The 23,577-nt window shown below is 39.7% G+C and overlaps 1 protein-coding gene across 3 annotated transcripts in view; it reads right to left on the bottom strand.

Moving 5' to 3' along the window:
* ULK4 (unc-51 like kinase 4) overlaps positions 1 to 23,577 on the bottom strand; it is a 672,337-nt gene that overhangs the window by 398,262 nt on the left and 250,498 nt on the right. For all 3 annotated transcript variants that reach the window (XM_044252436.1, XM_044252435.1, XM_044252437.1), the window contains exons 28-29: positions 10,393 to 10,444; positions 10,141 to 10,285 (exon numbers count right to left, since the gene is read on the bottom strand). In XM_044252436.1, the coding sequence (XP_044108371.1) occupies positions 10,141 to 10,285; positions 10,393 to 10,444 (197 nt within the window). The remainder of the gene's footprint in view (positions 1 to 10,140; positions 10,286 to 10,392; positions 10,445 to 23,577) is intronic.

Genomic DNA, 23,577 nt, shown 5'->3' on the forward strand with positions numbered 1-23,577 from the left:
TGGAAGAGGGTTCCCCTTTCTCCACATCCTCTCCAACACACGTTGTTTCCTGTTTTGCTAATTTTGGCCATTCTAACTGGTGTAAGGTGATATCTCAATGTGGTTTTAATTTGAATCTCCCTGAGGGCTAATGATGATGAGCATTTTTTCATGTGTCTGATAGCCATTTGTATGTCTTGATTGGAGAAGTGTCTGTTCATATCTTCTGCCCATTTTTTGATGTGTTTGTCTGTTTCGTGTGGGTTGAGTTTGAGGAGTTCATTATAGATCCTGGATATCAACCTTTTGTCTGTACTGTCATTTGCAAATATCTTCTCCCATTCCGTGGGTTGCCTCTTTGTTTTTTTGACTGCTTCCTTTGCTGTGCAGAAGCTTTTGATTTTGATGAAGTCTCAAAAGTTTATTTTCGCTTTTGTTTCCTTTGCCTTTGGAGACGTATCTTGAAAGAAGTTGCTGTGGCTGATATCAAAGAGATTACTGCCTATGTTCTCCTCTATGATTCTGATGGATTCATGTCTCACGTTGAGGTCCTTTATCCATTTTGAGTTGATCTTTGTGTACGGTGTAAGAGAATGGTCGAGTTTCATTCTTCTACATATAGCTGTCCAGTTTTCCCAGCACCATTTATTGAAGAGACTTTTTTCCACTGTATATTTTTTCCTGTTTTGTCGAAGATTAATTGACCATAGAGTTGAGGGTCCATATCTGGGCTCTCTACTCTGTTCCACTGGTCTATGTGTCTTTTTTTAAACCAGTACCATGCTGTCTTGGTGATCACAGCTTTGTAATAAAGCTTGAAATCAGGTAAGGTGATGCCGCCAGCTTTATTTTTGTTTTTCAACATTTCCTTAGCGATTCGGGGTCTCTTCTGATTCCATACAAATTTTAGGATTATTTGCTCCAGCTCTTTGAAGAATGCCGGTGGAATTTTGATCGGAATGGCATTAAAAGTATAGATTGCTCTAGGCAGTATAGACATTTTAACAATGTTTATTCTTCCGATCCAAGAGCATGGAATGGTCTTCCATCTTTTTGTGTCTTCTTCAATTTCTTTCATGAGTGTTCTATAGTTCCTCAAGTATAGATCCTTTACCTCTTTAGTTAGGTTTATTCCCAGGTATCTTATGGTTCTTGGTGCTATAGTAAATGGAATCGATTCTCTAATTTCCCTTTCTGTATTTTCATTGTTAGTGTATAAGAAAGCCACTGATTTCTGCACATTGACTTTGTACCCTGCCATGTTGCTGAATTGCTGTATGAGTTCTAGTAGTTTGGGGGTGGAGTCTTTTGGGTTTTCCATATAAAGAATCATGTCATCTGCAAAGAGAGAGAGTTTGACTTCTTCATTACAAATTTGAATACCTTTTATTTCTCTTTGTTGTCTGATTGCTGTTGCTAGGACTTCGAATACTATGTTGAACAAGAGTGGTGAAAGTGGGCATCCTTGTCTTGTTCCTGATCTCAGTGGGAAGGCTGCAAGCTTTTTCCCATTGAGGATCATATTTGCTGTGGGTCTTTCATAGATAGATTTGATGAGGCTCAGGAATGTTCCCTCTATCCCTGTACTTTGAAGCGTTTTAATCAGGAACGGATGCTGGATTTTGTCAAATGCTTTTTCTGCATCAATTGAGAGGACCATGTGGTTCTTCTCTCTTCTCATATTCATTTGTTGTATCACATTGATTGATTTGCGAATGTTGAACCATCCTTGTAGCCCAGGGATGAATCCCACCAGATCATGGTGGATAATCTTTTTAATGTGCTGTTGGATCCTGTTGGCTAGGATCTTTTGAGAATCTTAGCATCCATATTCATCAGTGATATTGGTCTGAAATTCTCCTTTTTGGTATGGTCTTTGCCTGGTTTGGGGATCAGGGTAATGCTGGCTTCATAGAAAGAGTCTGGAAGTTTTCCTTCTGCTTCAATTTTTTGAAACAGCTTCAGGAGAATAGGTGTTATTTCTTCTTGGAAGGTTTGGTAGAATTCCCCAGGGAATCTGTCAGGTCCTGGGCTCTTGTTTTTTGGGAGGTTTTTGATCACTGATTCAATCTCGTTATTAGATATCGGTCTATTCAGGTTGTCGATTTCTTCCTGGTTCAACGTTGGTAGTTTATATTTTTCCAGGAATGCATCCATTTCATCTAGGTTGCTAAGCTTATTGGCATATAACTGTTGATAATAACTTCTGATGATTGTTTCTACTTCCTTGGTGTTAGTTGTGACCTCTCCCTTTTCATTCATAATTTTATGAATTTGGGCTTTCTCTCTTTTCTTTTGGATTAGTGTGGCCAATGGTTTATCGATCTTATTCATTCTTTCAAAAAACCAGCTTCTACTTTCATTGATACGTTCTACTGTATCTCTGGTTTCTCCCTCATTGATCTCAGCTCTAATCTTGATGATTTCCCTTCTGATGTATGGAGTTGGTTTGATTTGTTGTTGATCCTCCAGTTCTTTAAGGTGTAGAGACAGCTGGTGTGTTCTAGATTTTTCAATTTTTTTGAGGGAGGCTTGGATGGCTATGTATTTTCCCCTTAGGACCGCCTTTGCTGTATCCCATAGGTTTTGGACCGAAGTGTCTTCATTCTCATTGGTTTCCATGAATTGTTTCAGTTCTTCTTTGATCTCCTGGTTGATCCAAGCATTCTTTTTTTTTTTTAAACTTTTTTTTTTTTTAAGATTTTATTTATCTATTTGACAGACAGAGGTCACAAGTAGGCAGAGAGGCAGGCAGAGAGAGGAGGAAGCAGGCTCCCCGCTGAACAGAGAGCCCGATGCGGGGCTTGATCCCAGGACCCCGGGATCATGACCTGAGCCGAAGGCAGAGGCTCTAACCCACTGAGCCACCCAGGCGCCCCGATCCAAGCATTCTTAAGCAAGGTGGTCTTTAGCTTCCAGGTGTTTGAGTTCCTTCGGAACTTTTCCTTGTGATTGAGCTCCAGTTTCAAAGCATTGTGATCTGAGAATATGCAGGGAATAATCTCAGTCTTTTGGTATCGGTTGAGTCCTGATTTGTGACCCAGTATGTGGTCTATTCTGGAGAAGGTTCCGTGTGCACTTGAGAAGAATGAGTATTCTGGTTTTTTAGGGTGAAATGTTCTGTATATATCTATGAGGTCCATCTGGTCCAATGTGTCATTCACTGCTCTTGTTTCTTTATTGATTTTCTGCTTCGATGATCTGTCTAATTCTGAAAGAGGCATGTTAAGATCTCCTACGATTAGTGCATTCATATCAATATGACTCTTTATCCTGATTAACAGTTTTCTTAAGTAATTGGCTGCTCCCATATTGGGAGCATTGATATTTACAATTGTTAGATCATCTTGGTGGATAGTCCCTTTAAGGATTATGTAGTGTCCTTCTGTATCTCTGACTACAGTCTTTAGTTTGAAGTCTAATTTATCTGATATGAGAATCGCTACCCCAGCCTTCTTTTGAGGCCCATTGGCATGAAAGATGTTCCTCCATCCCTTCACTTTCAGTCTGCGTGTATCTTAATGGGTCTCTTGTAGACAACATATGCATGGGTCCTGTCGTTTTATCCAATCTGCAATCCTGTGCTGTTTTATGGTTGCATTTAGGCCATTCACATTGAGAGTGATTATTGATAGATACGTTTTTATTGACATGAGTTACCTTTGAAGTCTTTCTTTCTGTAGACTGTCTCTATATTTCTGTTCAATGCTATTCTTGGGATTTTTCCTCTTTTATAAAACCCCCCTTAATATTTCCTGCAGTGTTGGCTTGGTGGTTGCATAGTCCTTTAAGCCTTGCCGGTCTTGAAAACTCTTTATCTCTCCATCCATTTTGAATGTCAGTCTTGCTGGATAAAGTATTCTTGGCTGCATGTTCTTCTCATTTAGTGCCCTGAATATATCTTGCCAACCTCTTCTGGCTTGCCAGGTCTCTGTGGACAGGTCTGACGTTATTCTGATGGGCTTCCCTCTGTAAGTAAGGAGCCTCTTTGCCCTGGCGGCTTTCAAGAGATTATACCTACAATTATAATTTCTCAATTTGACTATCAGGTGTCGTGATGTTTTTTTGGAATGTATAATCTTGGGTGGAGACCATTCAGCCTCTAGTACATGAACGCTTGTTCCATTAACGAGATTGGGAAAATTTTCATGAAGGACTTGTTCCACGATATCTTCTAGACTTCTTTCTTTCTCCTCCCCTTCAGGGATTCCAATAATTCTGACGTTGGAACGCTTCATGGCATCATTTATTTCCTTGATTCTGTTTTCGTGGTTTCTAAGCTGTTTCTTCCAGGCTTCCTCCTGATCCTTTTTTTTTTTTTTAAAAGATTTTATTTATTTATTTGACAGACAGAGATCACAAGCAGGCAGACAGGCAGGCAGAGAGAGGGAGAGGAGGAAGCAGGCTCCCTGCAGAGCAGAGAGCCCGATGCGGGACTCGATCCCAGGACCCCGAGATCATGACCTGAGCCAAAGGCAGCGGCCCAACCCACTGAGCCACCGAGGCGCCCTGAGGAAGGTTGTTTTGATTCTTCCTGGATGTATCTTGATATCTTTGTTAAAGGACTCAACTTTCCTAAGATAAAGGGGATTAAAAATTGGTTTACCTATAGGGGTAGTATTGATTGGGGAAAGGGGATTACTTTGAAGTTTAACTCTATATGAATATTAGAGGATAAAAATAAAAAGGAATAAACTAGACTAAACTAAACTAAAATTTTAAAAAAGGAATTCAAAAAATAAAAATGCAAAAGAATAATATAGGTGTATGTATCAAAAAGTTCAGGTTAGAATGGTATTATGGAATTTGATGTACTGTACAAATCGCTGTGATGGTAAATAGGTTAAAAAAATTACCTATGTGTTAAAAAAATATCTATATATGAACCGGAATAGTGGGAACGAGTGAACAATACAAGTTTTCCTATGAAGTAGTGGTTGTTCTCTTGTAGTCCTTTTTTTTTTTTTTCTCCTTTCTTGGTTTGTTTTCTGGGGGAGGGGCCTGCCACGTGGGTTGTCAGTCAATGATGTTTCCTGAGTTGAGTCCTCCCGCCCCCCTCAAGGGGGTGGGCTATGAGGAAACTGGTTTTTTTCAGGCTTTTGTTCTCTGGCGGTTTTTATGCTTGTTCACTTTTTTTTTCTCTCACCTTGACTGCCTTGATGGTTTTTGTAGTATTAGAGGAAATCAAACCGCACCCTGATCTCCCTCTCAGAGAGAAGCCTCAGTCTGGGTGCAGAACCTGAATAACTTCCCCCTTGGCGGCTGGCAGAGCAGGTTCCAAGTTGCAGACCCTGGGGGCGCAGGATCTTTTGCTTGTACCCAAAGCCAAGGCAGTGGCGGCTTTCTGGGAGCTCCCGACCGCCAGAGAGGTTCCAAGCAGCGATCGCACACTGAGATTTTGCCGCTGGACCGGGCTGGGAGTGCCCGGCTTGCGCGCACCTCTTTTCAGAGGCAGCTGTGGGTCGGGCGCGGGTCTGGGGCACTGAGAATGGGGCGCTGGTCCATAAGCCCCAGGCTGGGCTTTTGCACGCCTCTGTCAGGGGAAGAGTTTCGCGCGTGGCTTAGGCTTCGAAACAATGGTGCGGGTCAAAGAGCGCTGGCTGGGCCCTTGTAACTTAGGGGAGCATGAGGGACGTGTGCGCATATCTCAAGCTTTGTGGTAGGGCTAGCGCGCGTTCTGCAGACCTGCGGGGCTCCCATCCCCTCACAGGAACCAGAACCCACGCATTCTCAGACGCGCTGGCGGCTTAGGGACCAGGAGCTGGTTTCCCCACCGCACTCTCTCTACTTCAGTGCCGGGGAGGCTGTCCTGGGACCGGGGACTTAAGTCCCTGTCCCTAGCCACCCCGATTCCCACAATTTCCCCCCGCGATCCTTTGCTCTTTTGGAGTGCTTTCAACCAGTCTCCGAGTTAATGCTGGTCCCCAGACGCAGGGCACTCTCCCTCGTATTGGGGTATTACTTTCCAACCGGTCGCCACTGGTGGCTCCCTCCCCCTTTTGTTTATCTTCCGATATCAGTCCGCTGTTCCCATTCCGCTTTACCTGCCCACTGGCGTCTTCTGCCCCTGTAGAGATCCAGATGTGTATAATTCTGATCTCAGGCTGATTTCATGGGTGATCGGAGTTCTTTGGTAGGTAATCAGCTCACTTTGGGGTACCGGCTGAAAAGGCGCCTCTTCCTATTCCCCCGCCATCTTGTCCCCAAGCTTATACGTTTTTAAATTATTTTTATTAACATACAATGTATTATTTACCCCAAGGGTACAAGTATATGAATCGTCAGGCTTACACACTTCATAGCACTCACCATATCACATACCCCCCCAATGTCTATAACCAACAAGCTTATACCCTTAACCCCCTTCACCTATTTCACCAGCCTCCTGCTTCCCCCCCTTCAGGTAACCAACAGTTTATTTCCTGTATCTATGAGGCTGTTGTTGTTTTAATTTTTTTTTTTAATTTCACATACAAGTGAAACCATATGGCATTTGTCATTCTCTGTCTGCTTTATTTCACTTAGCATAACATCCTCTAGGTCCATTCACGTTGTCACAAATGGCAAGATTTCTCATCATTCTTAAGTCATATATTCACCTACTCAATGAAGAATATGAATTTTCTTTGATTAGAATTTCTAAACTTACAATCACTAAGAGCTGTCATCAAAGACCAAACTCCTTGCCAAGATTTCTAGTTTTCCAGAGTCAAGGTTAAATGAATGTATTCGATTTCATTATTAAGTTTTTATTTAACATTTACTGAGCCCTTACTATACATGCTGGCTAGGCACATTCAGCAATACCTATTTTAATGGTTATTTCAACTCTTCAATTTCAACAATTTCAACAATTATTATTGTTCTATCACAATCTTCCTTTTAAAGGTTAATAAGGAAAGGTTATAATAAATTTACCAGAGCTAATATTGTCAAGAGTATACCGTGCCCCACACACTACACTAAGCTTCACAAGAGGTATCCTATTTAATCCCCACAACTATTTTCTGAGGTAGATACTATTGCCCCCATTCTGGGAGCTTAGAAAACAAGGCCAAGAGAACAAAATGTAGAGCCAAGATTTATGCATCACATCAGAGTCAGTCCATAAGCTTTGAAAACAGCCTGCACCATATTCCAATCAATTCTGTAATACTAACCAAAGTAGATTTCAAATTGCTTAATGAATACCTGAACTCATCTATATTACTTCTGTTCTTGAGTTGTCATGTGGTTTTATTTGTATTTTCCTCCATAATTCCTCATCTCTGGAAAAAGATACACGTTATAGGAAGTACATACTATTTATTCCAAATCAGATGAGTAAAACAAAAGTGTGGAATAATAGATTTAACACTTTTATTTTACAAACTCTTCCAAAAGTGGGAAAACTCCAGATAGGAAGAAATTTTATTTCATATTTGCATGGGCGTTAACCAGCTTTGGTAACCTGTGAGGTCCTCACCAATCAGAATGGCTAAAATTAACAAGTCGGGAAACAACAGATGTTGGCGAGGATGTGGAAAAAGGGGAACCCTCCCCTACACTCTTGGTGGGAATGCAAGCTGGTGCAGCCACTCTGGAAAACAGTATGGAGGTTCCTGAAAAGGTTGAAAATAGAGCTACCCTACGATCCAGCAGCTGCACTACTGGGTATTTATCCTAAAGGTACAAGTGTAGTGATGCGAAGGGGCACAATGTTTATAGCAGCAATGTCCACAATAGGCAAACTATGAAAAGAACCCAGATGTCCATCGACCAATAAATGGATAAAGAACATATGGTACATTAATTTATATAATGGAATACTACTCAGGCATCAGAAAAAAAAAAAAAACCAAAATCTTGCCATTTGCAACAAAGTGGATGGATCTAGAGGGTATTACACTAAGTGAAATAAGTCAATCAGAAAAAGACAATTATCATGTCACTGATATGTGGAATTTAAGAAACAAAACAGAGAATCACAGGGGAAGGGAAGAAAAAATAAGAAATTAGAGAGGGAAACAAACCATTAGAGACTCATAAGCATAGGAAACAAACTGAGGGCTGTTGGAGGGGTGGAGGGTTGGGGGGATAGGCATTAGGATGAAGGCACGGGATATAATGAGCCACTGGGTATTCTATAAGACTAATGAATCCCTGACCTCAACCTCCAAAACCAATAACACATTGTACGTTAATTGAACTTAAATAAAAATAAATCAATTTCTTTTAAAAAAAAAAATAACCTGTGAAGTCCTGTTAAAGAAAATCTTGTCCCTACTGTGGAGGGCACATCTCAGGTCCTGAGAAATGCTTCTCTACAAGCTGTTAGATAGCAGATAGCCAAAGCAAATCTTTCAAAAATTACACTTTTCACAAAAAAATAAAAAATCTTTTGGGGCATTTTCTTATCAGAAAGATGTAAATAATTACATATGGCTTAGAAGTGTAAGATGGCACTGAAAGAAAGAATTAATCCCACGAGAGAAGGTTCTAATCTTATATTTACCCACAGGAGTACAAACATAGACACTCAGAGATAACAAATGGAACCAAAAATACATTTACTGATAGTTTCTCACATGAGAAAGTTTAACAGTGTTTCTTCCTATAGATAGCCACTTTCTTACTTTGGGTATCAAACCTATTCTAACAGTATATATTCATTATCAGGAGTCTCCCTGAAACCAACTGCAGCAGTGCAGGAATAAAAGAAACAGCCTGGCTCTATAAACCAAGCTATTACAGATCCAGCTCCAAGCAGTCGAGACAGGCCCCTCTGCCAGGAAGAGGTTCAGACACACTGGCCACTCGCTTCGTAAGATGAACCTTCCTAAACCAATGATGGGGGTTGAATGCTTTAGAATAGGATCAGATCTGGCATCTATATATTGTGGAAATGAGTTTTTTCTTACATGAGCACCAGTGATCTGGAAAAGTGAAACAAACTGATGGGGACATTTGGTGAAACTGCCACTCCTGAAAACCCGTTGAGCTCAGACAGCCCGGACCCTGAGGAAGCCTGTGCCTATGAGCAGGCAGGCACACCAATGCAGGACATGCAATCTGGTCTCTGTTGAATTCTGTTATCTTTCCTTGAATAGTGATATCTGGCATACATTTCTCAGCTCTAGTTCCAGGCATACTGTGGGGTTTTGTGGGTGACCTTCCAGACCACCACAGCAACGCAAATGCGGCAATGAAACAGGTCAAAGGAAATTTGTGGTTTTCCAGCTCATGTAAAAGTTCCTTTACACTGTACTAAATAGCCTAGTAAGTGTGTAATAGCATTATGTCTAAAAACATGCATGTACCTTGGCTTAAAAAAACTTTACTACTAAAAAAGGCTACTACCACCTGAGCTTTTAGCAAGTCATGACCACTGATCACAGATCAATGTAACAAATACAATAATAATAAAGTCTGAAACACTGTGAGGATTACCAAAACATAACCCAGAGACATGAGGTGAGCAAATATTACTGGAAAGACTTGCTCAACAGAGGGTTGACCTTCAATTGTGAAAGACACAACATCTCTGAAGCACACTAAAGCAAAGAATAATAAAACCAGGTAGCCCTTTCCTTCTGTTTGATAAGACTCACAGTAGGGGGGAAAAAAACTTCAGTGTCCCTCAATTATAAGATGTCATTTTAGAGCTTCACATGTTTGCCTTGGGTCCTCTTAGTCGTCATCCTCCCGTATGTTTCTATGTGAACCATGGAGTCAAAGGAAAAAGATAACCCCCTCCTGTTTGTTAGTAGTAGAACATTACTTGTTCTAGCACCATCCCCACTCCACTCCTCCCTCAAAATACCTTGTTTATAAATAAGCTTAATTTCCATTCCAAGAGTTTGGAGTGAAGGAAGATTTCTTTCCATCTCTATTATTTCAAAGCAGAGCCAGGAAATGTCCTGATTCCATGTTTCCAAGAGTCTTACAGTGTTGACCTTGAATAATAAACTTTACTCTCTGGCCACGAACACCTGTAAGTCTGCATAACCTCAGAGTCCTGTGCCTTAGGGAAAACAGTGAAGGCTCTAAATGGATTCTCCTGGGTTCCATGCAGTGTAGTAGCATAGGACACTGAGCCCAACCCCAGCATTGGCCCTCATTTGACAGAAGCATCCTAGACTTCCTACACTTCTCCACATGAATGCAGCATGTGGGACTTACTGGGGAAGTAAGACGTCTCTAATGAGAGCTAGCAGATTGCTGTCAAAATCGACATTCGCCTCCTTCTTGTCATCCCCAACCTCCTGGTTCACGAGTAGAGATGTGGTTTCTGAGAGTAACCGCAAGCTGAAGAGTCTCCACTCCACTTGAAAAAAAACAAAAACAAAAACCGCTAAGAATATGAGTACATGGAGAGAGAGTGTAAACTGAATGTGTATCTAATGGCATTCTCGCTGATGTGGTCACACTTACCATTTTGGCTCTGAACCAAGGAGATCAAGGGTGGCAGGATATAGTCAACAACCTTAAAGAAAAGACATAAAAGATTTGGTTCCAATCTTTTTAACCACAAAACTGGTATTAACTACTATGAGTACTTTTTGTACTGACAGAATCACTAATCAAAAGAGGGGGAAATTCAAAAGCTAAATTTATCCTGGATTTAAACTCTGCATGACATTTGATAAGCCACCAGGCTCATTTAACTCTGAAAAAGTCCTCAGGTCAAAATGACATTATGATCATCAAAATGGTAATTTATCAAACCTTCAGAGTTTACAAAAGAAACTTTACTATATAACACAAAATTTGGTTGGCATGGGTTGACATTAAATCACCAAATTAACATATGTAAGCTGGTGATCATTACTCAAATTTAAACTACACAATCAAATATTGGGAGAAAAAGGAGACACCCAATCCTCATGCTTTATTAAATACATCAAAGAGCCATGACAAGTTAATCTTGGGTGTTTAAAAAAACTGATTCAAAAGCTATAAATCCACTCCACAAACCACCTTGAAGACTTCCTCATAGTTTCAGACAGAGCACAATCAAATATGGTTTGAAACCTACTCCAAAATAACAAAATTATTCCCCTGAATGAAAATGAAAAATGAAGAAGGACAAGTCATTTCCACATCTAATTTGGAAACCTACTCCCTCGTTTAATGAACTATTTTGGCAACAATAAACAAAATTCCTGTTGTTTACAACTGAATTTATTCCAGACCCTGAAATATGTATTTGTTCTATCTACAATGAAAAAAAAAAGAATTTTTTTCTCTCTACACTGAAAGAAGGGCAGGAGAAACTGGTCACACCCCAACAATACCATCTTGCTGTCCAAACCAAGGAAAGGAAGCTCTGCACAGATAAAGATCTCCACACATGGGTAGTAGCCCATCAGTATAAACCTACTCTAACTCCACTTTATATAAAAAGTTTATATATGATATCTTGGGACACCTGGGTGGCTCAGTTGGTTGGACGACTGCCTTCGGCTCAGGGCGTGATCCTGGAGTCCCGGGATCGAGTCCCACATCAGGCTCCCAGCTCCATGGGGAGTCTGCTTCGCTCTCTGACCTTCTCCTCGCTCATGCTCTCTCTCACTGTCTCTCTCTCTCAAATAAATAAATAAAATCTTTAAAAAAAAAAAGTTTATATATGATATCTTGATATTTGTGCAAGAACCCTAAGAACTAGAGATGTTCTGTTTATCCTCTTCCATTAAGTGATGTCACGTCACTGAAAGCCTCGATATCCTGCTCCACTAAGGAATCTTGACATCTCTAAACTTGCAGTTATGTCAAAAGCAAAAACCATACAAAGGAAAGAAATATATCCTACTATTAACACCTATTAACATGATCAACACTTACCTTAAAGGCTTTAGAGAAGTGGGACTGACATAAATGATCTAAGTGTCCAAGTTTAAAGAACAGTTAAGCATGGTCAAAAAGCAAGATCATCAGAAGATGAAGAGAAAAAAATTAGTATTCCTATATGCCTACAATATAACCAATAAAATGACTTAATTAAGATACAATCTACAACAACAGTAAAATTCTGAAGTATCTATGATATTATGACTTCTACAGAAAAAAATGTAGAAAATATTTATAGGTATGATCACTACTGACAGACTTCTGAAAAAACCTTGGATGTTGTCACAACCATCCTTACAACAAGAAAAATGCTACACCAACAAAATCAACAGGTCTTTGTAGACCTGATCAGAGAATTGATGTCATGGAACAAACTCCTGCCCCAAACACTTAAGAGCCAGGCAAATACAGAGAATCACAGCTTAATGGGAACATGAATCACCACTAAAGCTGGCAACTGATGCAAAAACAGGAAGAGTAACTAATCAGTGGAACCTGAGGTTGGGGGATTAAAACTCCTAGAGCCCAGCCTCAGTGGAACCCAACACTCCCAGGAGTTTAACTTCCCAGAATCCCCACTAGATTCTCGGGTGAAAATCAAAGAAACACCCCCGTCCCTATGCTTCAGGCAGAAGGAAGAAAAATTAACCATTGTGAAACATGCTCAGAGCATTCTTTTCTCCTCAACAAAGGTCTGGACACAGGGAACACTATTTCACCAGAACCTAACTGACCTGGGTAGGACAAACCCAACTCCAGCACCCTCTAAGCCTTCTTGTCTCCTCTGTGAGGGGAAATAACTGAGAAGTACTTGTGAAGGTCATAGACCAAAGGCACAGGCTCACAGAAAGAATCCTAACCATAGGACTGTTGGATGCTTCCCCTCCCACTACAATATCAACAGAGCTCCGGTATAATAACACAGGTTACAACTGAGACAGTTCCAAGACACAGGTTTTATGTCAGAAGGAGTTATTAGGAAAACCCAAACAACAGGTGTACAAAAACAAGGATGCCGCAGGGAATTTTAACCTCTGAAACCACAGGTTCAGCAAACAGTGAACATAACCTGGCTTCAAGCCATACACATGTACAATCTTACACTAATGACTCATTTATCTCAGTTCATTCTACCTGATATGTCAGGTAAAGTGTTAAGAGAAAAAAGCCACCAGCTTTGAATTCTGAGTGAAACTATCCCTCAAAAGTAAAAGAAGAAATAAAATTTTCTCACACCCTCTTACACTGTTGGTGGGAATGCAGGTTGGTGCAGCCTCTTTGGAGAACTGTGTGGAGATTCCTCAAGAAATTAAAAATAGAGCTTCCCTACGACCCTGCAATTGCACTCCTGGGTATTTACCCCAAAGATACAGATGTCGTGACAAGAAGGGCCATCTGAACCCCAATGTTTATAGCAGCAATGGCCACGGTCGCCAAACTATGGAAAGAACCAAGATGCCCTTCAACGGATGAATGGATAAGGAAGGTGTGGTCCATATACACTATGGAGTATTATGCCTCCATCAGAAAGGATGAATACCCAACTTTTGTAGCAACATGGACGGGACTGGAAGAGATTATGCTGAGTGAAATAAGTCAAGCAGGGAGAGCCAATTATCATATGGTCTCACTTATTTGTGGAGCATAACAAATAGCATGGAGGACAAGGGGTGTTAGAGAGGAGAAGGGAGTTGGGGTAAATTGGATAGGGAGGTGAACCACGAGAGACTATGCACTCTGAAAAACAATCTGAGGGGTTTGAAGTGGCGGGGGGGTGGTGGGAGGTTGGGGTACCAGGTGGTGGGTATTATAGAGGGCACGGATTGCATGGAGCACTGGGTGTGGTGAAAAAATAATGAATACTGGTTTTCTAAAAATAAATAAATTGAAAAAAATCCAAAAAAAATTTTCTCACACAAACAAAAATGAAAGAAAATTTCTGTCAATTGACCTGCCTTACCTAACCAAAGAGGCTAAGAATCTATACTCAGAAAACTATAAAGTACTTATGAAAGAAACTGAGGAAGACACAAAGAAAAGGAAAAATGTTCCATGCTCCTGGATTGGAAGAAAAAATATTGTGAAAATGTCTATGCTACCTAAAGCAATTTACATATTTAATGCAATTCCTATCAAAATACCATCCATTTTTTTTTCAAAGAAATGGAACAAATAACCGTAGAATTTACATAGGAGCAAGAAATATTTTTTAAAAGTTTCTCAAAGAGAGTCACCCAGCTGGCTCAGTCAGAGGAGCATGCGACACTTGATCTTGGGGTTGTGAGTTCAAGCCCCACACTGGGTATAAAGATTACTTGAAAATGAAATCTTTTTTTTTCCCCAATTTATTTATTTTCAGAAAAACAGTATTCATTATTTTTTCACCACACCCAGTGCTCCATGCAAGCTGTGCCCTCTATAATACCCACCACCTGGTACCCCAACCTCCCACCCCCCCGCCATGTCAAACCCCTCAGACTGTTTTTCAGAGTCCATAGTCTCTCATGGTTCATCTCCCCTTCCAATTTACCCAAATTCCCTTCTCCTCTCGAACACCCCTTGTCCTCCATGCTATTGGTTATGCTCCACAAATGAGTGAAACCATATGATAATTGACTCTCTCTGCTTGACTGATTTCACTCAGCATAATCTCTTCCAGTCCCGTCCATGTTGCTACAAAAGTTGGATATTCGTCCTTTCTGATGGAGGCATAATACTCCATAGTGCATATGGACCACATCTTCCTTATCCATTCATCCGTTGAAGGGCATCTTGGTTCTTTCCATAGTTTGGCGACTGTGGCCATTGCTGCTATAAACATTGGGGTACAGATGGCCCTTCTTGTCACGACATCTGTATCTTTGGGGTAAATACCCAGGAGTCCAATTGCAGAGGCATAGGGAAGCTCTATTTTTAATTTCTTGAGGAATCTCCACACTGTTCTCCAAAGAGGCTGCACCAACTTGCATTCCCACCAACAGTGGAAGAGGGTTCCCCTTTCTCCACATCCTCTCCAACACATGTTGTTTCCTGTTTTGTTAATTTTGGCCATTCTAACTGGTGTAAGGTGATATCTCAATGTGGTTTTAATTTGAATCTCCCTGAGGGCTAATGATGATGAGCATTTTTTCATGTGTCTGATAGCCATTTGTATGTCTTGATTGGAGAAGTGTCTGTTCATATCTTCTGCCCATTTTTTGATGTGTTTGTCTGTTTCCTGTGGGTTGAGTTTGAGGAGTTCATTATAGATCCTGGATATCAACCTTTTGTCTGTACTGTCATTTGCAAATATCTACTCCCATTCCGTGGGTTGCCTCTTTGTTTTTTTGACTGTTTCCTTTGCTGTGCAGAAGCTTTTGATTTTGATGAAGTCCCAGAAGTTTATTTTCGCTTTTGTTTCCTTTGCCTTTGGAGACGTATCTTGAAAGAAGTTGCTGTGGCCGATATCAAAGAGATTACTGCCTATGTTCTCCTCTAAGATTCTGAGAGATTCCTGTCTCACGTTGAGGTCTTTTATCCATTTTGAGTTGATCTTTGTGTACGGTGTAAGAGAATGGTCGAGTTTCATTCTTCTACATATAGCTGTCCAGTTTTCCCAGCACCATTTATTGAAGAGACTGTCTTTTTTCCACTGTATATTTTTTCCTGTTTTGTCGAAGATTAATTGACCATAGAGTTGAGGGTCCATATCAGGGCTCTCTACTCTGTTCCACTGGTCTATGTGTCTGTTTTTATGCCAGTACCATGCTGTCTTGGTGATCACAGCTCTGTAATAAAGCTTGAAATCAGGTAAGGTGATGCCGCCAGCTTTATTTTTGTTTTTCAACATTTCCTTAGCGATTCGGGGTTTCTTCTGATTCCATACAAATTTTAGGATTATTTGCTCCAGCTCTTTGAAGAATGCCGGTGGAATTTTGATCGGAATGGCATTAAAAGTATAGATTGCTCTAGGCAGTATAGACATTTTAACGATGTTTATTCTTCTGATCCAAGAGCATGGAATGGTCTTCCATCTTTTTGTGTCTTCTTCAATTTCTTTCATGAGTGTTCTATAGTTCCTCAAGTATAGATCCTTTACCTCTTTAGTTAGGTTTATTCCCAGGTATCTTATGGTTCTTGGTGCTATAGTAAATGGAATCGATTCTCTAATTTCCCTTTCTGTATTTTCATTGTTAGTGTATAAGAAAGCCACTGATTTCTGCACATTGACTTTGTATCCTGCCACGCTGCTGAATTGCTGTATGAGTTCTAGTAGTTTGGGGGTGGAGTCTTTTGGGTTTTCCATATAAAGAATCATGTCATCTGCAAAGAGAGAGAGTTTGACTTCTTCATTGCCAATTTGGATACCTTTTATTTCTCTCTGTTGTCTGATTGCTGTTGCTAGGACTTCTAATACTATGTTGAACAAGAGTGGTGAAAGTGGGCATCCTTGTCTTGTTCCTGATCTCAATGGGAAGGCTGCAAGCTTTTTCCCATTGAGGATCATATTTGCTGTGGGTCTTTCATAGATAGATTTGATGAGGCTCAGGAATGTTCCCTCTATCCCTATACTTTGAAGCGTTTTAATCAGGAACGGATGTTGGGTTTGTCAAATGCTTTTACTGCATCAATTGAGAGGACCATGTGGTTCTTCTCTCTTCTCATATTCATTTGTTGTATCACATTGATTGATTTGCGAATGTTGAACCATCCTTGTAGCCCAGGGATGAATCCCACCAGATCATGGTGGATAATCTTTTTAATGTGCTGTTGGATCCTGTTGGCTAGGATCTTGTTGAGAATCTTAGCATCCATATTCATCAGTGATATTGGTCTGAAATTCTCCTTTTTGGTATGGTCTTTGCCTGGTTTGGGGATCAGGGTAATGCTGGCTTCATAGAAAGAGTCTGGAAGTTTTCCTTCTGCTTCAATTTTTTGAAACAGCTTCAGGAGAATAGGTGTTATTTCTTCTTGGAAGGTTTGGTAGAATTCCCCAGGGAATCCGTCAGGTCCTGGGCTCTTGTTTTTTGGGAGATTTTTGATCACTGCTTCAATCTCGTTATTAGATATCGGTCTATTCAGGTTGTCGATTTCTTCCTGGTTCAACGTTGGTAGTTTATATTTTTCCAGGAATGCATCCATTTCATCTAGGTTGCTAAGCTTATTGGCATATAACTGTTGATAATAACTTCTGATGATTGTTTCTACTTCCTTGGTGTTAGTTGTGACCTCTCCCTTTTCATTCATAATTTTATGAATTTGGGCTTTCTCTCTTTTCTTTTGGATTAGTGTGGCCAATGGTTTATCGATCTTATTCATTCTTTCAAAAAACCAGCTTCTACTTTCATTGATACGTTCTACTGTATCTCTGGTTTCTCCCTCATTGATCTCAGCTCTAATCTTGATGATTTCCCTTCTGATGTATGGAGTTGGTTTGATTTGTTGTTGATCCTCCAGTTCTTTAAGGTGTAGAGACAGCTGGTGTGTTCTAGATTTTTCAATTTTTTTGAGGGAGGCTTGGATGGCTATGTATTTTCCCCTTAGGACCGCCTTTGCTGTATCCCATAGGTTTTGGACCGAAGTGTCTTCATTCTCATTGGTTTCCATGAATTGTTTCAGTTCTTCTTTGATCTCCTGGTTGATCCAAGCATTCTTAAGCAAGGTGGTCTTTAGCTTCCAGGTGTTTGAGTTCCTTCGGAACTTTTCCTTGTGATTGAGCTCCAGTTTCAAAGCATTGTGATCTGAGAATATGCAGGGAATAATCTCAGTCTTTTGGTATCGGTTGAGTCCTGATTTGTGACCCAGTATGTGGTCTATTCTGGAGAAGGTTCCGTGTGCACTTGAGAAGAATGAGTATTCTGGTTTTTTAGGGTGAAATGTTCTGTATATATCTATGAGGTCCATCTGGTCCAATGTGTCATTCACTGCTCTTGTTTCTTTATTGATTTTCTGCTTCGATGATCTGTCTAATTCTGAAAGAGGCATGTTAAGATCTCCTACGATTAGTGTATTCATATCAATATGACTCTTTATCTTGATTAACGGTTTTCTTAAGTAATTGGCTGCTCCCATATTGGGAGCATAGATATTTACAATTGTTAGATCATCTTGGTGGATAGTCCCTCTAAGGATTATGTAGTGTCCTTCTGTATCTCTGACTACAGTCTTTAGTTTGAAGTCTAATTTATCTGATATGAGAATCGCTACCCCAGCCTTCTTTTGAGGCCCATTGGCATGAAAGATGCTTCTCCACCCCTTCACTTTCAGTCTGCGTGTATCTTTAGGTTCAAAATGGGTCTCTTGTAGACAGCATATGGATGGGTCCTGTCGTTTTATCCAATCTGCAACCCTGTGCCGTTTTATGGGTGCATTTAGGCCATTCACATTGAGAGTGATTATTGATAGATACGTTTTTATTGACATGAGTTACCTTTGAAGTCTTTCTTTCTGTAGACTGTCTCTATATTTCTGTTCAATGCTATTCTTGGGATTTTTCCTCTTTTATAGAACCCCCCTTAATATTTCCTGCAGTGTCGGCTTGGTGGTTGCATAGTCTTTTAAGCCTTGCCGGTCTTGGAAACTCTTTATCTCTCCATCCATTTTGAATGTCAGTCTTGCTGGATAAAGTATTCTTGGCTGCATGTACTTCTCATTTAGTGCCCTGAATATATCTTGCCAGCCTCTTCTGGCTTGCCAGGTCTCTGTGGACAGGTCTGACGTTATTCTGATGGGCTTCCCTCTGTAAGTAAGGAGCCTCTTTGCCCTGGCAGCTTTCAAGAGATTATATCTACAATTATAATTTCTCAATTTGACTATCAGGTGTCGTGATTTTTTTTGGAGTGTATAATCTTGGGTGGAGACCGTTCAGCCTCTAGTACATGAACGCTGGTTTCATTCGCGAGATTCGGAAAATTTTCATGAAGGACTTGTTCCACGATATCTTCTAGACTTCTTTCTTTCTCCTCCCCTTCAGGAATTCCAATAATTCTGACGTTGGAACGCTTCATGGCATCGAAAATGAAATCTTTTGAAAATAAAAAGGTCTTCAGAGAGAAGAAAAAATGATACAGGTCAGAAACTCATATTTCTGTGTCAGAGAAGGAATAAATGAAAGTAACACATAGTCATTGATGAGAAGACTCAGAGAGGTTAACTCTCCTCAAAATTAACCCCTAATTCCAATGTATATTCCAAGGAGGTTTTCATGAACTCCTCATATTGATTCCATAGTGTATTTGAAAAGTAGTGACACTGCTATAGAAACAGAAAGATGGATGGAAATTAAGAGGGACACACTAGTTCTTGAGCAAGGCTTGACTTCGAATAAATATTCCTCTTCCTTATTCTTGAAGCCTTTCCTTCTCTGTCACTTGTTTTTCTGTAGAATCCTTTGTTTCAGGAACTCAGTATCAATACTGACATCTTGCTGAACCCCACGTATACTTAATAATCAAGACTCGGATGGCCACATCAGTGCAAGTCATGAGACCACCTCGAAGACACGATGAAGACAGCTGGCAAGGCATGTTTCAGATTCCTATCAGAACCACCCAGATCCTGGCCTTTTACCCCAGGCAGGCTTACAGTCTTGGAAGCATTAGCCTGCTGCAGACTTCTTTCCCTGGCAAAGTAATAAACTGACTTCCTTCATTATACACCAATTCTGTCTTTGACTATTCATCTAAGGGTATAGGTTTAGTTAGCTAATAGTTAGCTATCTATTTGGTTAAAAAAAAATACCAGAAAATACTTTAAAAACATGATTATAGGAGGATTAAAGATCCAACAGTTAAAAAGAAAGGCTTTTAAAGGAAAATAAGAGAGCACAGTTTTGTGACTTCTTAAATAACATCTAAAAAGTACAAGCTAAAATTAAAAAAAAAAAATTGTAGGCATCCCCATAAACAAAATGAGAAGAAAAACCACTAGCTAGAAGAAAGTTCTGCAATTTCCATTCTTGACAATGGATTAATACATAGAATACAAGGGGAAAATAAATCAGTGGGGAAAAGATGAACAGTCCCTGAAACTAGAATAAGTGGTTCCCAAAAGAGAATACCCAAATAGCCAACAAACATGTGAGAACTACCCAAACCCACTAATGATCACAGAAATGAAAATCAGAACACTGAGATACATATCAACACATATCCAGTTAAGCAATCACATTAATACCAAGAACTTGCAAAACTTGGGGTAGGGGGACAGGTAGTCACATTCCACAGTAAATCAGTAAATTGGTACCACAACTTGGATAAAGGATTTCACAACACCAACCAAAGCTGAAGATGAACACACCCTACAACCCAACAATTCCACATCTATGTGACACATTCAAAGATCCTCATTGAAGATCTGATTTCAAGAGTTCAAAAATAGAATGTGTAAATCTCTCATTATATTTCATGAACACAATCAACCTGCAAAAAAATCTGGATGGCATAACACTAGATAGCCTGAAACAATACTTTAAAAAAATACAAACAATACCTTAAATACAATACAATCTTAAATACATCCTAAATGTAAATTTCAGTATTAAAAATATATTTCATCAGTTTTAGAAGAAGAAATCTAGTTCATTAAAAAATTAGATGATATTATAATTAATGGTTTTCCTTTGAATGACTGAAGGCAATTACAATTGCATCCCAGGATGATACAAATTTAATCCTTCCAATTGAGAATAATCCTTTAGAAGGAATAACAGGTAGAGGATGGTGATGAAGAAATAAAATGCTTGCTATAATATATAAATGAAAACTACAAGACAATTCAAAAGATTATCTGACTATTCAACTTTAATTCATATTTTTGCTGAACAAGACAGCTGATTACTTTATCAAAAGAAAACGACCCCTAAAGACATGAACCAATAAATAAAAATAAAATTACACTGAAAATGTCTGGATGCTTAGCAATTCGAGCAAGGCAAGGGAGATAAAAACTGAAGAACAGTTTTATCTGTTTTATTTATATTCTATTCAATAACTACATAAATCAAAATAATAAATGGTTTTCAGGAAAATATCACTGGTTTTCAAATGCTAACATGGAAAAGGACCACATACCTTTGGCAAAATGCTCACTTAAAATTAAATATACAATGATTCGAGCAAAAAAGAACAGATAAAAATTAAAATTTTTAAATGTTAGTTACTTTAGAGCATAGAACAGTGAAACATATTTAGTTCTTAGAGTAGAATTTAGCAGAAAATACAAAGAAAATTTAACAAAAATCTAAGAAAATAAAACATTTAGATCTTCCCATTCAAATCAGAAGGGTTACTGAATCTACTCTCAACAAAATGCAAGAAAAAAAAATCTGTAGAACTGATACATCTCAACATTTCTACAAATATTAAGTATAAGTAGACCTATATAAATACATACACTCACACACACACGCACACACACACACACATACACACACACAAGCTTGCGCGCAGACACAGAAATAATTTCAGTGAGCTCACCGTACGTAGGTATAGGTATTTTTATCACCACCACTATCAAAACTTAATAGCTACTAAGGGCTGGGAGGGAAACAAACACAAATGTAAAATAACTAACATTACATAAATTGGAATGTGTGGGTGAGCCAGAGTTTCCTGGCACAGGGGGAGGTATATTTTGTTGCTGCCACTGGCCTTGAAATAAATAACTGCCAAGAGTCAGGTTTAAAGTCCAAGAAGTCCATACATATGATGACTTGGGCCTTTTTTTTTTCCTTTTTGAGATATTTAGAGTAATTTACTCTGAATTTATTTTGAAAAAATCCAGATGAACCATAAAACAATTACGGATATATAACCCACAAGATAGCAGCCAGAGAGGAGAAAGCAACTCTAAACTGAGAGAGATTGGCTCATGAAGACAAATTGAACAAAATTCTAGCCTCTGGCCCCAAATCCCTGGAGTCACATGGTCACTCATGCAGAGAGGGATAGAGGGGTACTCCTGAAAATAAAAGACCACAGCTCCAAGGGTGCTCAAAGTGAGTCAGCAGAGAATGTTGGAAAAACAAAAAAGGCTCTTGGAAACACAGGACTGAGGATTACTTGGGCCCAGCAGCAGGGTGAATTTGTTCTTTTTTAAAAATATCTTGATATCTGTATATCAGTACAAATGGCTTCCAATATATCCCTATGCAGTTTATTTATTTTGCCTTATGTATTTAAAAACATCTGGAGAATGAATTCACAGACTTCCCCAGACTGCTAAAGGCTTCCACTGTACAAAACTCAGGAACAAACCCGAGTCGGACGCCAAGAACGCCACCCTGCTGGGCTCACCTGGTTCTCCTACCCTTCCAAAGTGGGCCACTTGCCCATTACTTCCAGCCAATGCATGTATCTTTAAAAATGGACCCATTTCACCTAAGAAAAAATCCTTCTAACAGAAGCATCACCAAGATAAAGATACTTCACAGGTGTGAACTTCTGATTAGAGTCTTTCAAATGCTAACCAACCACCTCTCTAGGGTACATTCGTGAGAGCATGTCACATACAAACTAAACTTTCCTGGGGCAAACATTAAAAAAGACTCAAGCAATGGCAGGGTCATAGGGAAGTTCTATTTTTAATTTATTGAGGAATCTCCACACTGTTCTCCAAAGTGGCTGCACCAACTTGCATTCCCACCAACAGTGGAAGAGGGTTCCCCTTTCTCCACATCCCCTCCAACACATGTTGTTTCCTGTCTTGCTAATTTTGGCCATTCTAACTGGTGTAAGGTGATATCTCAATGTGGTTTTAATTTGAATCTCCCTGATGGCTAGTGATGATGAGCATTTTTTCATGTGTCTGATAGCCATTTGTATGTCTTGATTGGAGAAGTGTCTGTTCATATCTTCTGCCCATTTTTTGATGTGATTGTCTTGTGTGTGTTGACCCTGCCATTGCACTCCTGGGTATTTACCCCAAAGATACAGATGTCATGAAAAGAAGGGCCATCTGTACCCCAATGTTTATATAGCAGCAATGGCCACGGTCGCCAAACTGTGGAAAGAACCAAGATGCCCTTCAACGGACGAATGGTAAGGAAGATGTGGTCCATATACACTATGGAGTATTTATTATGCCTCCATCAGAAAGGACGAATACCCAACTTTTGTAGCAACATGGACGGGACTGGAAGAGATTATGCTGAGTGAAATAAGTCAAGCAGAGAGAGTCAATTATCATATGGTTTCACTTATTTGTGGAGCATAACAAAAAGCATGGAGGACATGGGGAGTTAGAGAGAAGGGGGGTGGGGTAAATTGGAAGGGGAGGTGAACCATGAGAGACTATGGACTCTGAAAAACAATCTGAGGGGTTTGAAGTGGCGGGGGCGGGGGTTGGAGGTTGGGGGTACCAGGTGGTGGGTATTATAGAGGGCACGGATTGCATGGAGCACTGGGTGTGGTGAAAAAATAATGATACTGTTATGCTGAAAATAAATAAATTTTAAAAAATTTTTTAAAAACGACTCAAGCATAGAATTTTATACCTCTATGATTAAGTATTTTCAAGTAAATTACCCTAAGTATCTCAAAATAATACAGGGAGAAACCTTAAAATGACTCGTGAAATTATTTCATACTTCTCTGCCTATAATGCCCACTCCTCACCCAGGCATCCACTCAGGAGTTAATGCCTACCTGTCTTCAAGATTTAGTTCAAGAATAAAATCATCCCCTCTAAAAATAATCTCCAGACCCTCTCAACTGAATAGGATTCTTGGCTATACCCCCATGCAAACCACCAAGGCAGCACTCTTCAAACCATACGTGGTCCAATCTTAAT

This window comes from Neovison vison, chromosome 6 (assembly GCF_020171115.1).
Source record: "Neovison vison isolate M4711 chromosome 6, ASM_NN_V1, whole genome shotgun sequence".
Taxonomy (NCBI): domain Eukaryota; kingdom Metazoa; phylum Chordata; class Mammalia; order Carnivora; family Mustelidae; genus Neogale; species Neogale vison.